The sequence below is a fragment of the Lichenostomus cassidix genome, chromosome 25, assembly GCF_008360975.1.
Source record: "Lichenostomus cassidix isolate B80296 chromosome 25, HeHo_3.0, whole genome shotgun sequence".
NCBI classification, from domain to species: domain Eukaryota; kingdom Metazoa; phylum Chordata; class Aves; order Passeriformes; family Meliphagidae; genus Lichenostomus; species Lichenostomus cassidix.
The window spans coordinates 142,466-157,155 of record NC_139505.1 but is presented as its reverse complement, the minus strand read 5'-3'; the positions used below and the strand labels follow the sequence as shown (position 1 = coordinate 157,155).

Here is a 14,690-nt window from a genome sequence, read left to right as displayed (position 1 = left end):
GCCACACGCCCACAGTGACCCCCTCCCCCCCCCCAGCTCACACCAGCCAGGGCCTAGAGAAATACCAACTTTAATACAACCGCCAGTTCCTTTGGTATAGTGGGGCCAGGGGGCTGGGGCTGCACTTTGGCTTGCGGGGAGTTACACTGTGCATGCAGGGGGGTTCCTCCCGCCACCGCTCCAGGGGTGCAAGAGCTGGCCGTGCCCAGCCAGGACAGGCAGGCAGGAAGAGGATGTGGTGGCACCTGCCCTGGAGCACAAGCATGTCATGGATGGGGTACAGGGTGCTGGGAGCGAGGGGGAGGCTCTATCCCCAGCCCCTGCCCTTGCATAAGAGTGTGGGACCTGCGGGGTCAAGGCACAGAGTTAACACATAAAGTGATTCGGTACAGTCGAGGGCCTCGTGCTTGGGGGAGCAGAGCCCCACCATGGGCGCCCTCCTTGGCCCAGGGGCCAGAGATAAGGACAGGCTGCCTTTGGCTCAGCAGGGCTCAGCCCTGCCAGCCCTGAGCCTGTGCTGGTGAGCACAAGAATGGCCGTGGCACAACAGCAAGGCTGAGTTTTGGTAGGAGCTGAGCTGCTTTGCAAAGGCTGGAGCTCGAGGGGCAGGGGCAATCCCCCACGGTTGCAGGCACTCACAGCCTAAGCCCCTCCCTGCCACCAGCTCCACGTGGTGAAAGGAGAGAGGCCCTGTCCTCAGCCAAGTCCATGCTCAGTCCTGGGCAAAGCACCTAGAAGAGTCTGAGGGCTCCCTGGGGCATGGAACAGGGCCGGGGGGCTGCGCACTGTGGGTGCTGCACACTGGGGCCCCCAGGCGCTCATAATCTCCTCTCCACTGGCTGCTGCAGGCACATCTCGCTGCCGGCGGAAATGATAGGCAGGTGATTGTCCATGTGGTAGCTGATGAGGTGGCTGACGCTCTCAAAGCGATGATCTTTTGTCCGCACCTGGGGGGCCAGAGAAGGGGTGCTCACAAGGATGCTGGTGCCCATGGGCAGCCAGAGCTGCCATCCTCCATGGCATGGGCTGCACACAGACCTGGGGCTGCAGTCTCACACCCATGCTTCACCAAGCCCTCTCCATCCCCTAAGCCAGTCCAGAGTTGCCCCCTGATGAACAGTGCAGAGCCCCAATGCTCTGGCAACCCCTAGGACCCCCCCAGCTGTCCCAAGCTTCATTCCCAGGCCCCTACATGGACTCACCACTCCCTCAGGATCGACGAGCAGCAAATGCTTGGGCTGCCCACCCTGCAAGCCAGTCAGCACATACTGGCCTGGGGTGGTGGTGCTCTCCCGCACCAGAAAGTCTCCATTCACCTTCAGCAGCTTCTCAGCCTCCTTGCGGTTCATCTTCCCATGGTACCAGGGCTCCCGTCTCAGCTGCTCCTCCATGGAGGCCACCACCTGGGCAGGGGGCAGCCCCACAGGCACAGATGGCGGCACACGCAGGGCATCTTCAAAGGGCTCTGCAGGGAGAGAGGAACAGGGAGACCATGACCAACCCCACAGCCACCTACCCACTGCCCTGGCTGCAACCACCATTCCACTTACTCATGTCAAAAAGGTCCCTCTGTGTGCTGCCGTTCGCTGTGGCTGGGGTGCTGGCAGCCAAAGCTTGGCGTGTCCTGTCTATGTTCTGCACGTTGACATAAGACGGGTCATCAAACAGGTCTGTGCGGCCAGACGTGCCTGCCGGAGCTGGGTATTTCTCTCTTCCTGCTACCAGGAGCACTGTGGTCAGCAGGGCTTCAGCCCACCTTTGCCCCCTGACCAGTGCCCACCACCAGAGCACTTGGGTTTCATGAAAGAGGATGGAGACTCGCCACACCCATCACATTACCTTGGGCAGGAGTGTGCTGCTTCTGGGGGTCATACTCCCCACCAGATGACTGGCCAACAGGCTGCAGGGAGAAGCAGTGATGAGCCCCCACACCCTTTCCTGCTCATCCCCCTTCCTGCTCCCCACACCCCAGGCTGCCAGAGATGCCGGGGAGACATGAATAACCTTCAGCAGAACCCACGGCCCAGTCAGGGTCCCTACATCTCCCTTAAAAGAGGGAGTCCCCCAAGAGGATGTGCCCAGAGCCTCACCAGTGTGGCACCCAAGTGACTGGGGGTCTGAGCAGCCCCATCCTGCAGCCGCATGTCCACGACACCCCCAATGGGAGGCTCCTTGCCAGGGAAGTCATTGTAGTACTGGTGATCTGGGACTGGTTCCTCCTCTTCTTCATCCCAGGCAGAGCCATCAAACCCTGCCATCCTGGGAGGGCACAGCACAGATAAGCCCATGACAGCAGCCACAGCTACATCCTGTCTCCAAAACTGATCTCAGAAACCCTCCCACCTTCCTCCTTCTCACCCCTCACACCCCTGCCCTGACCTGTCATGGGGAGTCACCAGCTTTGGGGGATTCTTCAGGTACTGCTTGAAGCGCAGCTCGAAGGCCTGCCCGATGGTGCTGATCACATCCTGTGCCAAGCCTTCAGGACACTCCAGGATATGGCAGGCTGGATAGAAAACGGTGGTATGGGATTGCGGAAGTCCAGCACTAAGGTTCTTCATCCCTGAGCCTGCCCTGCACACCCCAGAGCTTTCTTATGGGTCACCCAGTTCCCCCCCTACACTGAGCTGATCCTAAACACCTCCAGAGTGGGGCTTTGGCATTGAGGACCGTTGCAGCACCCTCACCTCTCTGATTGACGGGGTCTTTGGCAACATAGGCAACATATTCAGCTGTGTCCTGTGGGTGAAACAGCAGCAGTGAGACAAGGCTGCTAGAGAGCACTGGGTCCGAGACCTTGGGAGAGGGCAGGAGAGGCACCAGTCCCCTAGACAGGACCCTGCATACTCACCGGGTCTCCCCCAGACGCGAAGGATATGGACTGCATGTGGTGGTTGGCGATGATCTACAAGGTGGAGAGCTTGTTGGGCACAGCCAGGAATTCTTTGCCACCCAGGGGTGGCAGATCCCACTCCTCCCACGGCTGGCCTGCCAAGGGGGCTCAAAAGCCTCCGGAGCCCTGGTTATGAGCCACAGGCCGCCAGGGAAAGGACTAGGACATCACCAGGGAGTGGGATCAAAACAAAGTGATCTGGCCCCAGGCAAGGGGACTTGGGTCTCACTGTCTCCAGGAGAGATCCCACAAAGCAAATGGGATATTCCTCCCACCTCCTCAGCCCCAGTGACTGTGGGAGGTGGGCACTGATCACACAGCCCACTCAGGCATTCCTTTGGGAGGCTGGGGGCATCCCCTGCTCCAGCAAGACCTGGGGTGAGGTACATGGGAATTCCTGCTTGTCCAAAGCCAGCCCAGCCCCTCCTCACTCTCACCTGCTTACAGTCTGAGGCCATGAGGTTGAGGCTGCTGGTGGAGATGGTCAAGGTGATGGGCATGCCTGCAAACTTCAGGTTGCTCTTGCCCAAGATGGAGTTCAGAGAGCGGCTGCAGGGCTGCAAGGCAAATGGCAGCGTGGAGAAGGGGCTCTCCAGACCAGACAACCCAGCAGCAGGAGGACAGGACATATCCCACTGCTTCCACAGCAGAGATGGGCACCTTGTCCTCACCACTGGCCCTGGCCCAAGCTTCAGTGGGAGATCAGAGCCCTCGGCTGACCAGCACAGCACTGCCAGCCAAGCAGGGATACGGTCCTCGGCCCTGAGCCCAAACCAGCCATGCACATTCCCCCAGCAGCTCCCCAGCCTGGCCTTACCTTCCTTCTCCTCACAGCTCCCTTGGCACCAGGCACAGCCTCACATACTAGTCCAATGGCCTCCCTGCAGGGAGTACAGTGAGATGTCAGTCCCACCAGTGCCTGCCCTGCCCCAAGACCACCCAGCCATGGGACTGAGGACACAGGGATCAGCACAGAAGAGACAGGGTGACAAAGTAGAAGCTCTCAGGTAGTGCCAGCTGCAGCTCTTCGGGTGGGAAAAGTGCATTGGTATTAGTATTTGATTGGCTGCAGCAGCCCCTGGCTCCCACTGAAAGCCCCACAGGGGCCCCCCTACCAGGGGCTTGCATAGGGCTCAACTTCTTCATCCCTCCCCTAAAGGATCAGCTCCTGGGGAGAGACAGCTCACCTGGTGACCTGTGTCCTGGTGTTGAAATCCAGAGCCCTCATGGACTGGAGCACTTCCACACAGCCCATGTACTGTGCAAGAGAGCAAGGTGAGCTTGGCCAGCCATAGGGTCTGCCCCCCGTGCAGCCAAGGAGGAGGCTGGGGCCTCAAGCACCCCAGCTTGGCAGCAGTAACTTCCCTGGGAATCCCACTGACCCACCCTGTCCCCCTCCCCCAAAAAGCATGCCAGGAGGCCCCCAGATCCCCACAGTGACCCTTCCCACTCTCCCCAGCACTCACCCGCACATGGTAGGAGACCCCGGAGCCCATGACCTTGTCATCAGGATGCAGCCAGCCACGGGTCGGCTTATTGACAAAGCTGCCGTGGCGGGTCCATTCATCACCCCCCAGCTGGCCACCTTCCACCCGCGTCTTCTTCCCACAGCTCAGCTTGTTCATATCCTGGGAACAGACAGTGACAGGTCTCGCTGAGCCAGGACTGGCAGCAACCCTTGGCACCAGTGCTGGCATCCCAGAGGGACCAGGTTCCCCTGGGCTGCTGCCGGCTGAAGATCCCCGCAAGCTGAGCAGACTGGCGGGATTGGAGAGCTTCAGGTTGGCCATTTTTGGGAAGAAGGAGCAGAGGGTGGTAGGGCTCTCCTCTGACTCAGGCGAGAGCTCGCCAAGAGGTGCAGCATGGCTGAGGGAGGAGGAAGACAGGGAACCAGGCAGAGACCGCATGCTTGAAAGTCCCGCATCCTCCACTGGGGAGGGCAGGACTCCTAGACCTCCCATGGCCTCCTCCAGAGAAGAGACAGACTCATTCCGCAGGTGGCTGTATTTGCTCTTTTGCAGGAGATCCATGCTGGAGAGAGGTGGAAAGGGCCAGAGCTGCTCTGTCCAGAGTGGCAGTGGGGTGGATGCACCCAGATGGGCCTCACAGGGGCCCCAGAGAGAGTCTGAGTGCCTGCAGCTGCGTGGAAGCTGCCCCCAAGCAGAAGCCTCGGCCAAGCTCTGTGCTAGATCCACGCCAGCCTGGCATGGCTGGCAGGTAGAACTGGGCCTGGGACGCTGCGCAGCGGGTCCAGGGGCTGCCCAGCACCGTGCTGGCACAGCCAATCGATCGTGATTGGCGTCAGCAAGGATGTGCAGATCCGTTCACACTGAGAGCAACACGCCACAGCAGGGAGGAAATGGGGCTGCAGCAACACCCCGCGGAGCCGCTGGCACAGGGAGGGGAGCTCAGAATGCTCTGTCCCCAGTCTGGAGGACCTCAAGGCTCATGCCATTCCAGCACTGGGCCAGCAACAAATCCCATTGTCTTCATCCAGGGCCAGATCCAGCTCTCTCTGCCCTGCTGCTGGGTTCAGCACGGCCGCCCTCCTCCCCCGCAGCTCACTCCAGCCCCTGTGCCGCCGCCCACTAGGAAATCAAAAGCATGAATATTTAAAGGCCGGAGACAAAGCAAACACAGAGCGCATCCGAGCCCATCCCAGCCCCGCTCCGAGCACTGTCCAGGAGGGAACAAGGTCCTTCTGTGGCAGCCAGCGCCACGCAACCCACGTGCCGGTGGTAAGCAGCCGCTGTTGGTTCGCCAGGCTCTGCTGGGGGGAGCAGCGATGCCGAGATGACACCGGTGCTTGCAGCTTCCTGGAATACAGCGACATGCAGTTCTTTGAGAGCACAGATCTCGCTTGAAGGGCTGGTGGGACAAAGAGGAGGATGGCCAGGAGCAGGATACAGGTAGGCTGTGCGCGGGGCGAGGCAAGGCTCAGCACGAACCCCCAGCCGAGGTGGAGAGCCGGCAGGAGAGGCTGCAGCGAATCGGTGCCGCTGCTGCTTCCTCCATTCCGGCTGTTCCTCCCGGGAGAAGAAATGAAGGGGCTGCGACTGATCGGAAGAGCTGTGCTGACTCACATGCGGCGGGGCAGGCCCTGCCCGCGGCGGGGGCTGCCCTGGGGCTGGGGCGCACAGCAGGAGGGGCTCCCGGCGAGGGGTGGGGACACAGCGCTTATCTGGAGCAGAAAAATCAAGGTCACAGGCGGAGCTAGCAGGAGATGAGAGCATGCTGGGGGGGCAAAACTTGGCCCCTTCAACCTCGGAGAGGAGGGCAAAGCTTCCACCTATGGATCAGTGGGCTCAGAGGCAGGTCTCCTCTGTTCCCCTATCCTTGACGCACTTGTATGCCAGCAGGAGTTTGGGCCAGCCCTACTGTGCTGCCCTCCACCGCCTTGGTCCCACTGAGAGACAAGAGCTCTCCCGTCTGTGCTACCTGTGGGATGAGGCAAGGATTTCAGGCAGAACCCAACCCCTGGCACACTACGGGCCAGAGACTTACCAACCACCAGGCGCTCTGCAAAACTGGCCATCAAACCAAAACTGGGTAAATCCAGGCCAATGAAAGGGCTCTCCCTGCTTGGAGCCTTTGCCCAGCACTGCTCGGCGCTGGCAGCTGCCTGCCCCATTTCACAAAGCCTGGCACACTGCCATGAGGACAGGGAAAGGAAAGCCAGAACAGGGCTGGAAATCACCACCTACGTTATGCAAGGGGCTGTGGCACATGAGAATGGGCCTGTCACTGGAGCATCTCCTTGCACACTAGCTCTGCAAATGCCGGCCCCCCCCCTCCCCCCCAGCTGTGGTGGTCCCACAGGTGCAGAGAGCCTGTGCTGGCTGTCCCATAAAGCGTCCCCATCAGGGGCCCCTGGCTGTTTGACGCTGTGACCTTCCTGTGGCCACAGCACCACTCCTCTAAAGAAAAGCAGGAAGCCTGGGGCCAGGGAGGCAGGAAGCTGCTGGCCTGGTGAGGGGCCAGTGCAGCCTTGCTGCCACGGGAGCCTGGCTGGGCAGCATCAAGTGGCTGCGGGACAGTGGGGTTTGCCCATGAGAGGCTGGTCACTGGTGGATGTGGACCTGGGGTTGCCCAGCATGGCAGCTCTGTAAGCCCTGACACTTCCCCAGGATAAGAGCAGGGGGGAATTGCAAGGGGGCAGGAGTGTCTCCTTGGCCCCTTCCCACCATCCTAGGGCTTGGAGCAACCATCACCTCCAGGCAGCAAAGAGCTGATGAGCCTCACAGCTGAAGCCCCTGCTCAGACACATCTCTGCTTTTATAAGCTAGAGTAATTCCCGATTTTCTCAGACTTTGAGGCCAGTCCGCCCACATCACTCAACACCCTGTGACAAGACGCACTGCTGCTCCCAACACGGGGAGACCAGAAGTACTATCATTTCAGCCCCTCGCAGCCCCAGAGTTCACCCCCGGGGAATCAGAGCCCCCTCCCAGTGGACTCTGACTACAGAACGCAAACCTGGAGGCATGCAAAGGCGCAGAGCACTGGCCCTGCATGAACAGGCAGCCCCAAGTCCTATCCCACAGGCTGCAGCCCTTCCTCTTGATGGGCAGATGGCAGGAGCTTCTGCCCCCACAGCAGAGTACGAGCAAAGCAGCTGGAACAGCTGCCCCCAAGCAGTTCGGCGGACATGTCCTGGCCCAGCTACTCCATGTGCCCTGCCACCACAGAAAGACACTGCATCATGAGAAACAGAGGGATGCAGACTACTTTCAGGCATCTGAGACTGGGACTTCACACACAGCCTGGGGTGAGGAAGAGAGGCAGAGAGGAGACGCTCAGGGCCCTGCTACCAACATGCTCCCAGGTAAAAAACTGGGAGCTGAGTCAGAGAGCCAGAACAGGCTAGTGGTTTGGTAAGAAATCACAGCAAGGTGCAGGCGGCCACACATACAAACCTTGCCCTGGGCAGGAGACCCTCTGTCCAACTGCAGCCAATGCTGAACCTCCAGGGCAGGGGCGAAGCAAAGAACACTCAAATCTAGCTAATAGCTGATTTTCCCCCCACACATCACACAACACCTATGCATTCCAGCAAGCAACCTCTCCTCCATTCTGAAGAGGGGTTAGAAGATGCCAGTGGACATCCAGGGAAGAGGCTGGAGCCCTCCCAGAAGGCAGAGGAGGCAGCCAGGATCCACCACCAAAGCCACTTAGCCCTCCACCGAAGTCCTTACCACATACTCCATCGCCGGCGGAGGGCAGGGCAGGCCCTGGGCAGGCAGCAGAGACACACAGCCCCTCTCGTCTGGCACTCCAACCTGCGGTTCGGGGACAAACAGGGAGTTAGCCAGCACTGTCCCAGCCTGCTGAGGCAGGAGCCATGGCACCAAGAGGCAGACCCTGCTCCTCCATGCTGTCCACAGGCGGATGGGGCTGTGGCCGCTGACATGCTGTGCAACATGCTGCTGACAAACGGGGTGAGAGAGACATGGAAGCCACCTTCCTCCCATTGGAGAGAGAATGGAGGTGGGATGTGCTGGGACAGGAATACGAGGCTGAGCCTGGCCCTGCCTGGGCCCTGCCCACACTGGCAAATGGTATCAGGGGCCAAGAGTCACTCTGTGACCCAAGACAAGTGTCGGAGCAAATCCCTGCCCAGCTGAAAAACCAGTACTGGAAAGCCACATGCAAGGAGGGAGAGCGGAGGAAGCGCAGAAGGGCAGAGCTGCCCCTTGCTCCACCCCCTCAGCTGGCACTCTGATGCAAAATGACACTCAGAGCCCCCAGAGCTGTGTCCCTTCCTCTCAGGTGAGCAGTGAAGACAGAGTCACGGAAAGAGAATACAAAGGGTGAGCTGGGAGAGGCAGGAAGCTCTGCGAGGGGAAAACAGGCAAGCAAAGCTGCAGCAGCTGTGGAGCTGCTCTTCTCACTCCCACCCTGCAGCTGAGGCAGTCAAGGCTGGGCCAGCAGAGCAGTGCAGGACAGCAGACATGATTTACTGCCTGGCAGCAATTGTACCCTTATCTGGGGCCTGTGCCAGCTGTCGAGGTTAGCTTGGAAGGCAGCAAGATAAGGAGGGCTATGCTCAGCAATGGCAGGGAAGATCGACTCCTGCAGCAGAGGTGGTGACCAGGCCCTTTTTATGTCGGGGATCAAGGCTGGTGGCAGGGAAGGAGCATCTGGACCCAGAGCCAGGGTGTTCAGCCGCACCGAAGCCCACTGGTGTCCCTCCTGAGGATGGGACACTGCTCTGCACAGCTCTGGAGGTGGCCCAGCCATGGCATTCCCCCACCAAGAGGCAGGGGCTGGATCCTTATGCCCTGCTTGGCCAGGAAGAGATGGCATCTTCAGTCCCTCTGTTACAGGCTGAGACCAGGGCAGCCCTGGGAAGCACTGAGAAGTGTCCTTTGCCCACAGACTTCCGTAGCGCCAACGTGGCAAGCAGGGCCCAGGTCACATTTCCTTGGAACCCAGATTTGTGGACTACAGTCTGTAGGGGTGACCCCATTTAAGATGTTCAAGGAGAGAAACAAAGACAGCCTACAAGAGATGGACACAACACACTGCTGGACAGCAGACACAGACCTGCAAGTGGGAACAGCTACCCCTGTCCACAACAGTCACGTCTGCTCCAGGTACTCAACCGTGCTCTGAAGCACGGAAGGCAGGATGGCAGACCCCAGCACCGCAGAGGCTGAGGAACCCTGCAAACCCAGCCGGTGCTCCATCCCTGCTGGAGGTCATGCCAGTCTGGGACTCGGGGCTCTCCCCAGACCCTGGAGCACCTCTAGAGCTGGTGTCCTTCCAGTGTGTCGCACCAGCATTGGCTGGGACGATGGGAGCCTGAGCCCCAGGCACGCACAAGCAGCCGCCACGTCGGGTGGGTCACCCCGAGACCTTAGCACAGCACGGCACCGGTTCCTCCAGCCCCCGTCGGGCCGCACGTAGGATGGTCCGCGTCTGCCCCATGGCTAGGCTTCCGCACGCTGGGCAAACGAGGCAGCTAGGAAAGGCGGCCCGGCCCCCGCAGCACCAGGAGCGGCGGCGGCGTCTCGGGGGTAGCTGCGGCAAGACCCTCACTCGTTCTGCGGAAGGCAGCGGCGGCGAGCGATGCGGCCTCAATCCAACGGCACTGAGGCCGCGGGGGCATCGCGGGGCCTGGCCTTGGATCCCTGCGCAGACCCCCATTTCCTCCCCCCGTGCGCGCCCTCACCACTCCGGCCGGCACACGCTCACCGGGCACCATCGGTCACGCGCGGGTCTCAGGTCGCTCTCCGCCGATCCCGCGCTCGCGCGCCCCCTCTCCCCCCTCCCCGCGCCGCGCTCGCCACCACTCACTTCCGGCCCGCGCCCCTCCGGCACGGTCCCGCTGCGCCCATATCACGTGACCCACCAGCCAATCGTGAGCCGCGTTCGACCCGCGGGAAGCGGCGCCACGGCCTCGCCCCACCGTGCTCGCGTCGGCCAATGGGCAACCGCTCCTCCCCGCCCTCGGGGCGGTGCCACCCAATGGGCGCGTGGGGCGGCGGTGTTTGAAAGCGCCGCGGGGGGCGGGGGCGCCAACGGCTGCCGCGGGGAGGGCACCGTGGGCCCGTCATGGCGCACAAACAGATCTACTACTCGGACAAGTACGATGATGAGGAGTTTGAGTACCGGTATGGAGTGGGAAGGGGTCCCGGTAACGTCTGCTTGATCAGGATGGAGGGATCTCGGTTAAGGTTTACCGCGGCAGGGGCGTGGGGGAGAGAAATGTCTCGATAACGGTACACGGTAGGGTAGAGAGGCTATTAACAGCTCGCTAGGGGGAAAGGAGTGGTGGGCGAGTCATGGCTCCCTAGTGATGCAGGAGGGGAATTATCCCGATAACACAGGGGGTGCCGGTACGGATTCTGTATCGGGTCATGGTGCCGGTCCCGTTAACAGTTCCCCTGTAGGAAATCTCTGTCCTGGGGAAGGAGGGGTTGTGGGGGTTGCCCCAGTGTTGACTGAGGGGTGTGGGGGCGCAGGCACGTGATGCTGCCCAAGGACATCGCCAAGCTGGTGCCCAAGACCCACTTGCTGTCGGAGTCGGAGTGGCGGAACCTGGGGGTGCAGCAGAGCCAGGGCTGGGTCCACTACATGATCCACGAGCCAGGTGAGCCCCGCGGGGGGGCGGGTGGCGCCCGGGGGGCCCGGCCTGACCCCCTCTCTTGCCCTGCAGAGCCCCATATCCTGCTTTTCCGACGGCCATTGCCCAAGAAGCCAGAAAAGTGAGTGGCCACTGGTCTGCCGAAGCTCCCGGTCCTTCCAAACTGAGAAAGCACCTTCCTCCTCATTCTCCTCGGCGTTCCTCGGGGACTTCACCCCCTGACCCTCGATGCTGCCTGGGCGCCGTTTTGGCGACTCGGCCGTGGTTCCGGGGGCCTTTCCCGTTGCGAGGTCTCCAAAGCTTCAATAAAGTGATGTTTGGGAGCTGTCTGTCTGCAGTGCCGGCAGGAGGTGGGGTGGTGTGGACAGCGAGGGTGTCCCGGTACCGCGAAGCCTATCCTGCGTGGGTTCCCGAGGAGGGCTTCCTGGGGACTGGGGGGATCGCCCAGTGCCCATCGGAGAGGGGGGGCCCACGTGCCCCGGCCCACCGGGCACGGCCGTGGAGGCGGAGCTGCGCCGCCATCTACTCCCCTCCGCAATGGTTCCGTCCCCGCAGGTCCCGCCTCTCGGCCAATAGGTGCTGGCAAGGCCGCGTGACGGACGTGCTGGCCGCCCATGAAAGCGCGGGGCGGTGTCGCGGTTTACGGGGGTGGCTGGACGGGTCCATGTGGGGGGCACTACGGGCTGCACTGCGGGGTACGGGGCGAGCGGGCGGACTCCTGCGCGCCGCCGCCTCTCGCCCCATGGCCGCCTCGAGCCCGGCGGCAGTGGCCCGGGCCTCCACTAACACCGCCGGCATCATCATCATCGGCGACGAGATCCTCAAGGTGCGGTCGGGGGTGGGCCCAGGCTGCGGGGGTGGGGTGGGCTGGGGTCTGCGCCTGCGGCCGGGGCAGCCCGCCGTCATGGGCGTCTCCGTTCCCCCCAGGGCCACACTCAGGATACAAACTCCTTCTTCATGTGTCGGCGACTGCGTGCTCTTGGCGTGAGGGTCGCCCGGATCTCGGTTGTGCCCGATGAGGTGGAGGCCATTGCCAGTGAGGTGGCCGCCTTTGCCGCCCGCTTCACCTACGTGCTGACTTCCGGCGGCATCGGCCCCACGCACGACGATGTGACCTTCGAGGCCGTAGCTAAGGCCTTTGGGGAGAGGGTCGTCCCCCACCCCGAGCTGGTGGCCCTGGTACACAAGTTCTTCGGCAAGAGGGAGGCACAGTGCCCTGAGATGAAGCTGGCTTGTGTCCCTGAGTCCTCCCGCCTCAACTATGGCACGGACGGGCACACGGGTAACACCTTCAAGTACCCACTAGTCAGTGTGCGCAATGTCTACGTCTTCCCTGGTATCCCGGCACTGATGGAGCGTGCCCTGGATGGCCTTGCTCACCTCTTTCGCAGTGAACAGACTTGCTTCCACTCCCGCACGATCTATGTGGCAGCCGATGAGATCCTCATCACGCCCGTGCTGGACTGTGCTGACGCTGCCTTCCGGGGCCGTGTCAGCTTGGGCTCCTACCCAGACTGGGACAGCAATTACTACCGTGTGAAGCTGACCCTGGATTCAGAGTCAGAGCAGGACCTGGAGGAAGCATATTGTTTCTTGATGAGGGAGCTGCCACCGGGTGTAGCTGTGCCGTTGGTGACAGACTGTGTCTCTCCAGCAGCTGAGGAAGTTTATGGCCTGGCTGAGTCAGGTACTGGGAAGAGGTGCTGCAGCACAGTTCCGTGCCTCCACACTTTCCCTGTGCAGCCCAGAAGGGCTGAGGCATTGGGAACACCAGCCAGGGAGCAAAGCTTGCCTATTGTGGTGTGCTGGGAGACTTGAGGGGTGTTGCAGCTGCAGTGGGCTTGATCCCACACAGGTGGGAATGGGACCTGTAACCCCAGTTAGGTCTGGTGGTGGCAGGGTCTGAGAGCACAGTTGTGCAGTAGTAGTGGCAGTGCCACGGTTCTCCAGTGCTCTCATGATCCCTGTAGCATTGTGGCCCAGACCGCTGGGTTGAACAACCTTTTTGCTGTGGTGCCAGCAATGGCTCTGCTATGTGTTTGGATAAGAGACATATCTAGAGGGGGAAGTACCATAGGCCCTGGGGCCATGTCGACACAGCATGACCTGGGCAGGCACCAACTGTCCCGTCCTGGCAGGCTCGGCCCTTGGTCAGAAGGTGGCAGCAGCCCTGAGAACCATCGAGGAGGCTTTGGACCAGTACAGCCTGGTCCAGCTCTGCGTGGGCTTCAACGGGGGCAAGGACTGCACAGCCCTGCTGCACCTCGTCCATGCTGCTGTGCAGAGGTACCCACCCACGGGGCTCCAGGCTGGGGCAAGGCTAAGGGGTCCTGCAGACCCTGGCCAGGGCTCTGGGGCTCTTGCTTGCTCCACCCTGGGGGAATGAGTGGATTCCTGGGGCCCAGCAGGTGGGAACTGGATGCTGCCTTGCCTCCAGTTGCCATCGGTCAGAGTCCAGCTGCACTGGGTCTCTCTGCAGGAGGTTCCCAAGGAGGCAGGAGAGGCTACGGGTGCTCTACATTCGCATTGTGTCCCCATTCCCTGAAATGGAGCAGTTCATTCAGGCAACGGTCCAGAGGTAGGAAACAGAGTGGGGTGGGCTCCTGGGCAGAGGGTGTGCAGTGTTGCTTGCAGCCCGCTGGCAGCTGCCCACTCTGGCTATGCAGGTACAGCGTCCAGCTCTGCACTGTGGAGGGCACCATCCGGGAGGCTCTGGCCCACCTGAAGGAGCAGCAGCCACAGCTGGAGGCTGTCCTGATGGGAACGCGGCGGACAGACCCTTACTCACGCGCCCTGACCCCCATGTGTGTGACAGACCCTGACTGGCCCCCTTACATGCGGGTGAACCCCTTGCTGGTATGTGGCCTCCACCTGGATTGGGGCTGGGACTGTTGCTACGGGGCCTGGCAGGGGGACCTAACAGGGCTGGGAACCAGCAGTGATTCATCTATCTTGATTCCTGCTCTCCCAGTGTATCTGCTGCCCCACTGTGCAGCTGTGGGTGCCTCTTGCTGCAGCAAGGCTGCTTGGTGCTGTTGGGTAGGGCTCATTCTTGCCTACTGGGGGGTTTTCCTATGTTTGGTGAGGCACTGGGAGGGACAGTGGTGCTCTGATGACCATCTGGCTCTCCCACGTGCTCTCCAGGAAGGTCCAGCTTGCTTCTCTGTAGGGCAAGAAATCAGCCTGTTACCTCTGCCTCAATCCCTGCCCAATTCTGCCTGCAGGACTGGACCTACCGGGACATCTGGGAGTTCCTGCGCAAGCTCTTTGTTCCTTACTGTATCCTCTATGATAAGGGGTGAGTGCTCAGTGCTGCCTTCATCACATGTGCAGCCAGTGCCCCTGGATGCATTCCTGCAGCTGCCTCTTCCCCCTGCAGCTACACGTCCCTGGGGAGCATGGCCAACACACGGAAGAACCCAGCACTACGCTATATTGATGCTCGGGGCCGGGAGAGCTATCGGCCTGCCTATGAGCTGGAAAATGAGGAAGAAGAGCGCACCTCCCGCCAGTGAAAGCCAGGCTCCAGGAGGCTCCACTGGAATGCTGGCGGGAATGACACTGAATAAAGTTGCTGCCTGTCAGCACTGAACAAACCCACTGCAGTCTGCACTGCACTGGCACGTGGCCTCATTGAGCCTTGAGGGCTCCATGGGGCAGGAGTGCGAGGAACAAAAGGGTCCCCAGGTTGTGCTCCCTCTCTGCACC

At 61.3% G+C, this 14,690-nt stretch overlaps 3 protein-coding genes across 9 annotated transcripts; 2 read left to right on the top strand and 1 right to left on the bottom strand.

Annotated features, from left to right (window-relative positions):
* Nucleotides 1–54: 54 nt before the first annotated feature.
* On the bottom strand, nucleotides 55–10,140 carry SHC1 (SHC adaptor protein 1). 5 transcript variants are annotated; one of them, XM_085082129.1, is made up of 14 exons: nucleotides 10,091–10,140; nucleotides 8,089–8,172; nucleotides 4,360–4,521; nucleotides 4,081–4,151; nucleotides 3,711–3,774; nucleotides 3,331–3,450; nucleotides 2,852–2,905; nucleotides 2,688–2,739; nucleotides 2,380–2,506; nucleotides 2,091–2,259; nucleotides 1,840–1,900; nucleotides 1,551–1,718; nucleotides 1,203–1,465; nucleotides 55–947 (listed from the first exon to the last, which is right to left on the bottom strand). In XM_085082129.1, exons 2-14 carry the CDS (start codon nucleotides 8,098–8,100, stop codon nucleotides 819–821), a joined length of 1,452 nt encoding a protein of 483 aa, XP_084938255.1. In that variant the 5' UTR covers nucleotides 8,101–8,172; nucleotides 10,091–10,140; the 3' UTR covers nucleotides 55–818. The 5 variants fall into 5 exon arrangements, with proteins under 5 accessions (XP_084938255.1, XP_084938253.1, XP_084938254.1 ...); XM_085082127.1 differs by lacking the exon at nucleotides 10,091–10,140 and having other exon boundaries at nucleotides 1,551–1,715; nucleotides 8,089–8,364; XM_085082128.1 differs by lacking the exon at nucleotides 10,091–10,140 and having other exon boundaries at nucleotides 8,089–8,166.
* CKS1B (CDC28 protein kinase regulatory subunit 1B) lies at nucleotides 9,743–11,305 on the top strand. Of its 3 annotated transcripts, XM_085082142.1 has the most exons (3): nucleotides 10,320–10,509; nucleotides 10,861–10,988; nucleotides 11,055–11,305. In XM_085082142.1, exons 1-3 carry the CDS (start codon nucleotides 10,451–10,453, stop codon nucleotides 11,105–11,107), a joined length of 240 nt encoding a protein of 79 aa, XP_084938268.1. In that variant the 5' UTR covers nucleotides 10,320–10,450; the 3' UTR covers nucleotides 11,108–11,305. The 3 variants fall into 3 exon arrangements, with proteins under 3 accessions (XP_084938266.1, XP_084938268.1, XP_084938267.1); XM_085082140.1 differs by lacking the exon at nucleotides 10,861–10,988 and having other exon boundaries at nucleotides 9,743–10,509; XM_085082141.1 differs by having other exon boundaries at nucleotides 10,861–11,305.
* Nucleotides 11,306–11,600: 295 nt separating this feature from the next.
* Nucleotides 11,601–14,578, top strand: FLAD1 (flavin adenine dinucleotide synthetase 1). Its single transcript, XM_085082119.1, has 7 exons — nucleotides 11,601–11,808; nucleotides 11,910–12,669; nucleotides 13,121–13,268; nucleotides 13,462–13,560; nucleotides 13,649–13,838; nucleotides 14,207–14,280; nucleotides 14,362–14,578. The coding sequence occupies exons 1-7, from the start codon at nucleotides 11,647–11,649 to the stop codon at nucleotides 14,495–14,497; spliced, it is 1,569 nt and encodes a 522-aa protein (XP_084938245.1). The 5' UTR covers nucleotides 11,601–11,646; the 3' UTR covers nucleotides 14,498–14,578.
* Nucleotides 14,579–14,690: the final 112 nt, after the last annotated feature.

What these genes read in the sequence shown, in the direction of transcription:
- SHC1 (XM_085082125.1), bottom strand. Translation starts at nt 4,923, where the DNA reads ATGGATCTCCTGCAAAAGAGCAAATACAGCCACCTGCGGAATGAGTCT. An exon ending in GGGTCTCCTACCATGTGCGG is followed by an intron (nt 4,152 to 4,359) that starts GTGAGTGCTGGG and finishes TCTCTTGCACAG; the next exon opens with TACATGGGCTGTGTGGAAGT. An exon ending in GTCACTTGGGTGCCACACTG is followed by an intron (nt 1,901 to 2,090) that starts GTGAGGCTCTGG and finishes TTCTCCCTGCAG; the next exon opens with CCTGTTGGCCAGTCATCTGG.
- CKS1B (XM_085082140.1), top strand. Translation starts at nt 9,804, where the DNA reads ATGGTCCGCGTCTGCCCCATGGCTAGGCTTCCGCACGCTGGGCAAACG. An exon ending in GATGAGGAGTTTGAGTACCG is followed by an intron (nt 10,510 to 11,054) that starts GTATGGAGTGGG and finishes CTTGCCCTGCAG; the next exon opens with AGCCCCATATCCTGCTTTTC.
- FLAD1 (XM_085082119.1), top strand. Translation starts at nt 11,647, where the DNA reads ATGTGGGGGGCACTACGGGCTGCACTGCGGGGTACGGGGCGAGCGGGC. An exon ending in TCGGCGACGAGATCCTCAAG is followed by an intron (nt 11,809 to 11,909) that starts GTGCGGTCGGGG and finishes CGTTCCCCCCAG; the next exon opens with GGCCACACTCAGGATACAAA. An exon ending in TTATGGCCTGGCTGAGTCAG is followed by an intron (nt 12,670 to 13,120) that starts GTACTGGGAAGA and finishes CCGTCCTGGCAG; the next exon opens with GCTCGGCCCTTGGTCAGAAG.